General features: G+C 32.8%; 1 protein-coding gene across 1 annotated transcript; it reads right to left on the bottom strand.

Moving 5' to 3' along the window:
- Positions 1 to 2,310: 2,310 nt before the first annotated feature.
- On the bottom strand, positions 2,311 to 6,901 carry LOC110705889. Its single transcript, XM_021883808.1, has 10 exons — positions 6,813 to 6,901; positions 5,919 to 6,066; positions 5,463 to 5,517; positions 5,266 to 5,335; positions 4,502 to 5,113; positions 4,023 to 4,324; positions 3,862 to 3,935; positions 3,738 to 3,777; positions 3,199 to 3,644; positions 2,311 to 3,018 (listed from the first exon to the last, which is right to left on the bottom strand). The coding sequence occupies exons 1-10, from the start codon at positions 6,899 to 6,901 to the stop codon at positions 2,311 to 2,313; spliced, it is 2,544 nt and encodes an 847-aa protein (XP_021739500.1).
- Positions 6,902 to 11,181: the final 4,280 nt, after the last annotated feature.

Raw genomic sequence — 11,181 nt, 5'->3', positions numbered from 1 at the left:
TGGCTAAAGAAGATGATTCTTCTTGAATTGAGTTTTCAAGACTTTGGGATTCTTTTGAGGAAACAAACTCAGCAATGATCACCATTGAAGCTTAAGGAAGGGTTTTAAAGGGGTTTTCAAAGTATTACTGAGAGGGAGTAAATTCGATGTGACAGTGAGGTGAAAGAAGTGGGTGAAAATTTGCTTTTATAATAAATGAAGCGTTGTGAGAGAATTTAGGAAGTTTTCACTGTTTAGTCATTAATTGAACAAATTCAATTAGTTTTTCAAAATTTTAACACTGGATGAATCTTTCAAAAATTTTAAATTTCCAAATTCAGTTAATCTTGATTGAAGTTTCTATAAAACACAATTGGAACACGCTTTCAACATGTATGCAATGTACAAATTTAATAACTTAAGCCGTTGAGCAATTTACTGAACTTACCTTTGGTAGTTAGCAACGGTGACACTTTAGCTATGTTTATCACACCAAGTTTGTGGTAGAAGTTCTTTTTACTCTATTTACAATATTTTTGACTTTGCCATATCTTGGAACTTCAGAGGCTAGTACTTCAGCTTGATCATTCCAAGTTCCAGTCTTAATTTCTCAAATCTTTCTCTGTTCAAGGGCTTGGTTAGAATATCTGCAATTTGATTTTCAGTTTGGCAAAATTCTAACTTAATATTCCCTTGCTCCACATTATCTTTTAGAAAGTGATGCGTAATGTGGATATGTTTTACCTTTGAGTGTTGAACTGGATCTTTAGAATTACATATAGCACTTGTATTATCACAGTAAATCGGTACACATTTAAAAATAATACCAAAATCTCTGACCTGTTGTTTTATCCATAGAACTTGTGAGCAACATGCTGCTGCAGCCACATATTCAGCTTCTGCCGTGGATAAAGCAACTGTGTTTTGCTTCTTGGAACCCCTAGAAACTAAACAAGGTCCTAAAAATTGTACCATACCTGAAGTGCTTTTACTATTTACCAAATCACCTGCATAGTCAGCATCTGTAAAACTATATAAATCAAAAGAATCACTTCTAGGATAGAAGAGACTCAAATCGTCAGTTCCTTTCAAGTATCTAAGGATTCTTTTTACTGCTGACAAGTAGACTCCTTTGGATTTGCTTGAAACCTGGCACACAGACCCACACTAAAAGATATGTCAGGTCTACTCGCTGTTAGATAAAGTAGTGAACCTATCATACCTCGATACATAGATTGATCAATGCAAGTTCCAGATGGATCTTCATCCAATCTAGTAGCAATTCCCATAGGAGTATTGTTGGTTTTGGAATTTTCCAATTTGTATTTCTTGATCAGTTCCTTAATATATTTTTGCTGATGAATTATAATTCCCTCTTCAGTTTGCTTAATTTGCAAACCAAGAAAGAAATTTAATTCTCCAGTCATGCTCATTTCAAATTCTCCACTCATAAGGTCAGCAAAATACTTGCACAGAGATTCGTTAGTTGCACCAAATAAAATATCATCAACATAAATTTGTACAACTAAGATATCAGTTCCATTTGACTTTAAAAACAATGTTTTATCAATTTTACCACGTTTAAAACCATTAGCCAAAAGGAACTTAGATAATCTTTCATACCATGATCTAGGAGCTTGCTTTAACCCATAAAGAGCCTTGTCAAGCTTATACACATGGTTTGGGAACTCTGGATTTTCAAATCCAGGAGGCTGTTGCACATAGACTTTCTCATTTAAGTATCCATTTAAGAATGTACATTTGACATCCATCTAGTACAGCCTAAAACCCATATAAGCAGCAAAAGCAATAAGTAAACGAATAGCTTCTAACCTGGCTACAAGTGTAAATGTTTCTTCATAGTCAATTCCTTCTTGCTGGTTGAAACCTTGTACAACTAGTCTAGCTTTGTTCCTGACAATAATACCATGTTCATCTAGTTTGTTTCTGAATACCCGTTTTAGTCCAATGGACTTCTTGTCTTTAGGTCTAGGTTCCAGATGCAAAACTTTATTTCTTTCAAATTTATTTAGTTCAGCTTGCATAACATTAATCCAGTCTGCGTCAATTAAAGCCTGAACATAATTTTTAGGTTCCATGGAAGAAAGGAATGCATTGAATGCACAGAAGTTCCTAAGCTGATATCTGGTTTGAGTTCCTTTTGTGATGTCACTCATGATTGTGTCAACCGGATGAGATTTTGGATATTTCCAGGGCCTTGGAGTGAAATCTTTGATTGGATACATCCTCTCTTTATTATTGTTGATTGGTTCTTTTATAGGAACTTGATTCTGGAGTTTCCACATTTTGGCCTTCATTATGATTTTCAATCTATTCTTGAAGTAGAGTTCCTGGTGCATTCTCCAACTCTGGTTCAACATTTGCTTCAGGATTTGTTACTTCTGCAATTTCAACTTGCTGCTTCTGCAGTGATACTGGTTCCTCATCTGGATTTTGCTTACGCACAAGTCCAATATAGAAATCATCATCACACTCCTGTAAATCAACCAAATTTTCAGTCTCATCAAATATAATATGTACAGACTCCTCAACACACATTGTTCTTTTATTATACACTCTGTAAGCTTTGCTATTTGAGGCATATCCTACGAATACTGCCTCATCACTACGTTCATCAAACTTTCCCAAGTTTCTTTTACCATTATTGTGAACAAAACATTTGCAACCAAAAGATCTAAAGTAAGAAATATTAGGTTTTCTCCCTTTCATAAGTTCATATAGAGTTTTGTTGGTGATGGCCCTAACAGATACTCTGTTAAGTATATAACATGCTGTGTTCACTGCCTCAGCCCAGAAATTCCTAGGCGGCCTGCTTGATATCAGCATTGTCCTTGCCATTTCTTCAAGACTCATATTCTTGCATTCCACTACTCCATTTTGTTGTGGAGTTCTTGGGGCAGAGAAATTGTGATCCATACCATACTCAGCACAAAATTCATCAAATTTTGAATTCTCAAATTCTGTTCCATGGTCAGATCTAAGATGTATCAACTGATTACCTGTTCTTCTCTGTTCTTTCTTGACAAAAGCAACAAACTCGTCAAACGTTTCATCCTTACTTAGAAGAAAGAAAACCCAAGTGAACCTTGAAAAATCATCAACAATAACCATTACATATTTCTTACCACTTCTACTTTGGATTCTCATTAGACCACAGAGATCCATATGAATGAGTACCAAAGGTCTTTTGGTACTTACCATCTTTTTGGACTTGAAAGAAATTCGGGTCTGTTTACCTTTAGCACAAGCTTCGCACAATTTGTCATACAGGAACTTAATGCAAGGAAGTCCTTCCACTAAGTTATTAGATCTTAATTTATCCAGTAAAGAAAAGCTTGCATGGCCAAATCTTTTTTGCCACAATAGAGGATCATCCTCAATAACACTAAGACATGTTAAACTGCTATTAGGAACCTTGTTAAGATCCACAACATATGTGTTCCCTTTACGAGTTCCTTCTAAAATTATGTTCCCAGTGTCATTCTGGATGATTCTACACTTGTTTGAAGTAAAGCTAACAGAGTTACCTGTGTCATAAAACTGTGAAATACTTAACAAATTGTGCTTGAGGCCCTCAACCAAAAATACATTATCAATAGCATGGGAACGTGACCTTCCTATCTTGCCAATAGCAATTATGTCACCTTTCATATTATCACCAAAGGTCACAGTTCCACCATAGTAGGCATCCAGTGAGAGAAATCTAGTTTTATCTCCAGTCATTTGCTTAGAACAACCACTGTCGAGGTACCAAGTGTTGTCCCCCCTCACTGGAACCTGCAAGAAGAATTAAACGTTAGAGTCAGGAACCCAGGTTTCCTTGGGTTCCTGTGTAACATGGGTTGATTCATTTTTCTTTACCCAGATTTGTTTTACATGTTTGATATTCTTCTGAGTGCTTTGTTCTTTCTTAGGGCAATTAGCTTGCTTATGCCCTGTATTGCCACAGAAATAACAAACAATGCTACTGGGCAAGTTGACATACTTCTTTTCTTTCTAGAACTTCTTTTTAAATCCTAAACCTTCAGTATTCTTAGTTTGAGCCTTAGTGATCCAATCAGGAACTCTATACTCTATTGGTTGTTTACCTTTCCTAACCCTCTCAAGTTCCCCCTCAAGATGTGCCTTATCCGTTTTTAACTCTTCCAAATCATGTTTTAATTTTTCAAAATTCGAATAATCAGTAGGTGGAGGAACTTCAGAGTTAGGAGTATCAACACTCAGTTTTAACAAAGACAATTCCACATTCAAGAGTATGTTATCTTGTTTTAAGTTCTCTAGAGTCTCTTTTAGGATTTTATTGTCATCAAACAGACTGAAGAACCTGTATTGAATGTCAAACTTCATGTTATCAACCCATTCACTGTTCTCTTTGTAAGTTATCAAAGCTTTATCACTTAGATGTTTGGATCTATGCAATTCTTGTAGATCTTCTTGAATTTCCAAAACAGTATCTATTAGATTCTCTTTAGACAGATGTTTTAATTGATTTTAAGAGAACCATACCTCAGACTTAAGCTCCTTTAGCTTGGCAGCTTCATAAGTTTTTGCCATTAGACATAAATGAGCAGTTTCTTCTGATGGTTGATCCTCCTCTTCTTCTTCTGAATCTGTATCTCCCCAAGCAGCAAGCATGGCTTTCTTAACGTTTTCCATGGTGAAGTAAGGCTTGTAGACTCTTGACTCCTTGGATTGCTCCTTGCCTTTAGTCTTTCCTTTCTCTCCATCCTGAACAGGACAATCTTTGATAAAATGATCCTTTGATCCACATTTGAAACATGTTGTGTTTCTGGAACTTGTGTACTTCTTGTTCCTGTCAAAATTCCTGTTGTTCATCATCTTCTTGAACCTCTTAACTAGCATAGCCATCTCTTCCTCATCAACTTCTGATTCTTCTGAGTTTTGAGCCTTGAGTGCAAGACTTTTACTTCTGGAATTTTCAGTATTGGAACTTAGGTGAAGTTCATGAGTCATCAAAGATCCAGCTAGTTGTTCCATATTAAACTTGGTGAAGTCCTTAGCTTCCTGCATAGCAGTAACTTTGGATCTCCAGCGTTCATCCTGTGGAAGGCTTCTTAAGATCTTCCTTGCCCGTTCATCAATCGAAATATGCCTGCCAAGGGAGTTCAATTCATTAATAATATCATTGAATCTAGTAAACATCTCTTCTATGGTTTCTTTGGATTGCATTTCAAACCTTTCATACCTAGACATCAATAAATCTATTTTAGAACGTTTTACCTCGTTAGTACCTTCATGAGTTACCTGTAACAAATCCCAAATCTGTTTGGCAAACTTGCATCCCATGATACGATTATGTTCATGGGGTCCAAGTCTACAGTGTAGATACTTTATAGCTAAAGCGTTCATTTCAAGTTTCTAATAATCTTCATTATCATAATCAGAAATAGATTTAGAAACTACCTCATGCTTGTCATTGGTTTAAGTTATTTCAAAATCACCAGTTTCAATTACATGCAAACCTGGTAATTTTCGGCCTTGATGAATATCTCCATCCTGTTCTTCCAGTAGGCATAAAACTTACCGTTGAACATAGGTGGACGTTGGGTAGATTACCCTTCTTCAAGTTTCTCCTTGTAATTCATCTCTCTAGGAACTTACTCAGCAAAATTATCTGCTTGCACGTGAGAACCGTGCTCTGATACCAATTGTTAATTGAGATGAACACTACAAGAGGGGGGGTGAATTGTAGTTGAGTTCCTAAATAATATAATTTTGCAAATATAAAACAGAACAAAATAGGAACTTGCGATGCACACAGATTTTACGAGGAAACCTTCTAGTGCCCAACTAGAAGTAAAACCTCGACCCTACCTTAGGGATTTCAAACACAAATACTTCCACTATAATAGGGCAAACACCAAGTTACAACCTATTATAATTCAGCCTCTACTCACAAGTTTCCAAGTGAACTTGCTACAGAACAAATCACTATTCTTCCCAGTCTGAGTCCCACACTCAAACTCTCTCGTACTCCCTAAGTACAGATCTTCCCCCTTCTCACCAGAAGCTCTCTCTGTATGCAATGATAAAAATACTCTCACCCTAATAAACCCAAAACCAAATACAAGAATTAACACCTAGTATATGACAGGCAAGCTATGCATGAAACCCGAAACTAATATGACAGTATGATAAGCTTGGCAAACTTACACGACTATAGCTCTGTAAATTCTTCATGCATAAAACTCACAAAAACCTAGGCTCATGTTATTCTCTACTATTTATACAAGTATTACTTGTATAAACAGTAGGTTTACATAATGATAAATAAGTAAAACTTAACTTATCTTAAAACACGGTTTTTTTTAATTAAATTCTTTGAAGAAAATATTTTCAGAAAATAAGATAGAAATATTGAATTAAAAAGCATAATATCTTTTTAACAAACTAAATTTAAGAGATAAATATTTAAAGAAAATCTTTTTCGGATTTCTGTCTTTTATCTTTTCCGATTTTAATTTATTTGTCAAGCTAATTGTCACGCTTCTAAGAAGTTTCATGCATATCCTACTTACATATTTAACAATGAATCTAGAAGATAAAATCTTAACTAAAACATTGCTGCGCTGTACTCTTGTTCTGGTAGGTTTACTTGGACTCCACGCTTACTAAGTTCCTCCAAAGATCTTAGTCAGCAATCTTCAAGTTCCTGTGAAGGAACGTTCCTGTGAGGGAACTTAGTTCCTGTTAGGGAACTCTTCTTTTATATTGAATAACTTTCTTGATAAAGAACTCCTTCAAGTCTTCTCAGCTTTAGTTATTTCTTCCATCTCCAAGATCAATTTCACCTAGGCTGCACAAACACTTGAAAGATCTTTATGAGACGAGTTTGCTGTAACTCAAGTTCCTCATCATCAAAACCTTTAAATATCAACATATTCAATTAACTATGTTAAATGCATTTGAATTTATTCGATTCAAAAAGCTTTGTTTGAATGTGTGTGAATTTCATTTGATTCAAAAAGCTTTGTTTGAATGTGTTTTGACTTTCATTTGATTTTAAAAGCTTGGTTTGAATGCATTTAAATTTTATTCGATTCAAATAGCTTTGTTTGAATGTTTTTTACTTTCATTTGATTCAAAAAGCTTTGTTTAAATGTGGTATGTTTTCATTTGATTCAATTAGCTTATTTGATTCGAAAAGCTTTGTTTGAAAGTGTTTAACTTTCATTTGATTCAAAAAGTTTTGTTTGAATGTGTTTGACTTTCATTTGATTCAAAAATCATTATTTGAATGTGTTTGACTATCATTTGATTCAAAAAGCTTTGTTTGAATGTGTTTGATTTTCATTTGATTCAAAAAGCATTGTTTGAATGTGTTGGGCTTTCATTTGATTTAATTAGCTTCTTTGAATGCATATGACTTTCATTCGATTTAAAAAGCTTTATTTGAATGTGTTTGACTTTCATTTGATTCAAAAAGCTTTGTTTGAATGTGTTTGACATCCATATGATTCAAAAATCATCGTTTAAATGTGTTTGACTTTCATTTGATTATAAAAGCTTTGTTCAAATGTTTTAACTTTCATTAGATTAAAAAACTTTCTTTGAATGTGTTTGACTTTCCTTTGATTTACAAACCTTTGTTTGTATATGTTTGGCTTTCATTTAATTCAAAAAGCTTTGTTTGAATTCATTTGACTTTCATTCGATTCAAAAAATCCTTATTTGAATGTGTTTGAATTTAATTTGATTCAAAAAGCTTTGTTTGAATGCGTTTGAATTTCATTTCATTTCATTCATATAGCTTTGTTTGAATGTATTTGACTTTCATTCAATTCAAAAACCTTTCTTTGAATGTTTATTACTTTCAATTGATTCAAAAAGATTTGCTTTAATGTGTTCAGCTTTCATTTGATATTATTAGCTTCTTTGAATGCATATGACATTCATTCGATTAAAAAAGCTTTGTTTGAATGTGTTTGACTTTAATTTGATTAAAAACCTTGAATATGTTTGACTTTCCTTTGATTCAAAAAGCTTTGTTTGAATGTATTTGACTTTAATTTGAATAAAAAGGCAATGTTTGAATGTGTTTAACTTTCGTTCGATTTAAAAAGCTTTGTTTGAATGTGTAAGACTTTCAGTTGATTCAAAAAACTTTGTTTGAATGTGTTCGACTTTCATTTTAGTCAATTAGCTTCATTGTATGCATTTGACTTTTAATCGATTTAAAAATCTTTATTTAAATGTGTTTAACTGTCATTTGATTTAAAAAGCTTTGTTTGAATGTGTTTGAATTTCATTAGGTTCAAAAATCTTTGTTTGAATGTGTTTGACTTTCTTTTGATTCTAAAAGTTTTGTTTGAATGCATTTAACTTTCATTTGATTCAAAAAGCTTTGTTTGAATGTATTTGAATTTCATTTGATTCAAAAAACTTTGTTTGAATGTGTTTGACATTCATATGATTCAAAAATCATCGTTTAATTGTTTTTTACTTTCATTTGATTATAAAAGCTTTGTTCAAATATTTTAACTTTCATTTGATTAAAAAAACTTTCTTTGAATGTGTTTGACTTTCCTTTGATTTACAAACCTTTGTTTGTATATGTTTTACTTTCATTTAATTCAAAAAGCTTTGTTTGAATTCATTTGACTTTCATTCGATTCAAAAAATCCATATTTGAATGTGTTTGACTTTAGTTTGATTCAAAAAGCTTTGTTTGAATGTGTTTGACTTTCATTTGATTCAAAAATAATTGTTTAAATGTGTTTGACTTTCATTTGATTAGAAAAGCTTTGTTTAAATTATTTAACTTTCATTTGATTAAAAAACCTTTTTTTGAATGCATTTGATTAAAAAAGCTTTGTTTGAATGGGTTCGACTTTAATTTTAATCAATTAGCTTCATTGTATGCATATGATTTCAGTCGATTTAAAAATCTTTATTCGAATGTGTTTAACTTTCATTTCATTCAAAAAGCTTTGTTTGAATGTGTTTAAATTTCGTTAGGTTCAAAAATCTTTGTTTGAATGTGTTTGACTTTCATTTGATTCTAAAAGCTTTGTTTAAATGCATTTAACTTTCATTCGATTCAAAAACCATTGTTTGAATGTGTTTGACTTTCATTCGATTCAAAAAGATTTGTTTGAATCTTTTTGACTATCATATGATTCAAAAAGCATTGTTTGAATGTGTTTGATTTTTGTTTGATTTAAAAGGCTTAATTTTAATTTGTTTTTATTTTTATTTTGATTATATTAGCTTCTTTGAATGTATATGACTTTCCTTCTATTCAAATAGCTTTGTTTGAATTTGTTTGACTTTCATTCGATTCAAAAAGCTTTTTTGAATGTGTTTGAATTTCATTTGATTCACAAAGCTTTATTTGAATGTGTTTGACTTTCATTTGATTTAAATCTTTGTTTAAATGTGTTTTACTTTTATTTGATTAAAAAACCGTTGTTTGAATGTGTTGATTGTCCTTTGATTAACAAACCTTGGTTTGTATATGTTTGACACTACTACAAAAAACCCCTATCGAGTCGCCTGTAAATGACCTAACGAGTCGCTTTAGGAATCGCCTCTGAGGCGACTTGATAGCTTTTATATAAGTCGCCTATTAGTTGTTAGGCGACTCTATTTGTTAAGCTATTGTGTCGCTTGTGTTGAAAGAGGCGACTCCATAGGTTAATCTATTGTGTCTCTTGTGTTGAAAGAGGCGACACGTAAAAAATCAACATTTTTTCCAACTATTTTTATTAGCTCATATAATGTCAGTGTTTATGACACTCAACATGCTTGATCTCTGGTTCTTTGCATGGAATGTTGAAGTTCTTTCCATTTTTCCAAAGTTACTTTTCATATATATATATGATATTTTAACTATTTTATATACATTTTTAGAATTAACCCATCAAGTCGCGTCTTACGTATTAGGCGACTTATTAGGTAGTGGTCATATAATAAAGCACCTAACAAGTCAGACTTCTAGAGTCTCCTATATATAAGGTGCGACTTGTAAACATATCGAGTCGCCTCATACTTATTAGGCGACTTGTTATGTTGGGGTTAAAATCAATAAAGCACCTAATAAGTCGCCTAATATACATGAGGTGACTTGATAGGTTAACAAGTCGCACCATATATGCATGTGACTCTATAACCTGTATATAAGGTGGCTTAAATTAGATTTTTAAAGTCACTTGTATATAAGGTGCGACTTTTTAACCTATCGAGTCGCCTTATAAATATCAGGCGACTCATTAGGTGAGAGTCGTAGATAAGAAAACTAACCTATTGAGTCGCCTAATATTTATAAGGCGACTCGACAGGGTTTCGAGTCGCACCTTAAGTACAGGTGACTTTGAAAATCTAATTTAAACCACCAAACACTACAACAAATTGACTTTTGTGCCACGAATTAGGCCAGGGAATAAAAAATTTGTGGCATAATTTGAGCTAGCCACGGGAAAACAAAGTCAACCAAAAATCTCCAAATTCCCATAAAATATTATGCCACGGGAGAAAAATATTCGTGGCAAATTGAAACTAGTGCCACGACTTCTTTCTTTTCACGTGGCAAATGAAGACTTATGCCACACATAATTATGTTCCCGTGGCAAATTAACACTTATGTCGTGACTATTTTTATTTATGTGTCTAAAACAACACTTGCGCCACGGGTATGTTTTTTTGTTGTGGCATACATATGTTATCACAAACTAGTAACCTTCATTTAAGGAAAATAAACTAATACTAATGTCTAAAATTTTACGAAATAATGATTATGTTCGTGATTAATTAGTATAATAAGATCATGAGATATATATTGTATAAAAGTTTCTATAAAAGTTGGAAAATTTGCAGATTGCAACCATTTAAATTTCGTATTTTGCAAATTGCAACCATTTTAAAAAAATTGCAAATTACAGCCCAAAAGTTCGTATAAATTGTAAATTGTAGTCCGATTCAACTTTTTCATTGGTTTACATGTCGAAAAATCTTCAGTCAAGGTTTTAGGGGTCATTTTAGTCATTAAGGGTCCGAATTGAGCTCGGAATCAGCAAAAAAAAACCTAATGTATCATTTTTACATTTTTCATAAATCGATACATTTTTGTTATGCAAAACGAGGCACTAACGTTATTTTTTTGCTAATTCCGAGCTCAATTCAGTTCCCTAAGACCTAAAATGACCCCTAAACCTTTACTAA

This window comes from Chenopodium quinoa, unplaced genomic scaffold (assembly GCF_001683475.1).
Source record: "Chenopodium quinoa cultivar QQ74 unplaced genomic scaffold, ASM168347v1, whole genome shotgun sequence".
NCBI classification, from domain to species: Eukaryota; Viridiplantae; Streptophyta; class Magnoliopsida; order Caryophyllales; family Amaranthaceae; genus Chenopodium; species Chenopodium quinoa.
Note: the sequence above shows the minus strand (reverse complement) of the source record. Positions and strands in the feature narration are given on the sequence as shown.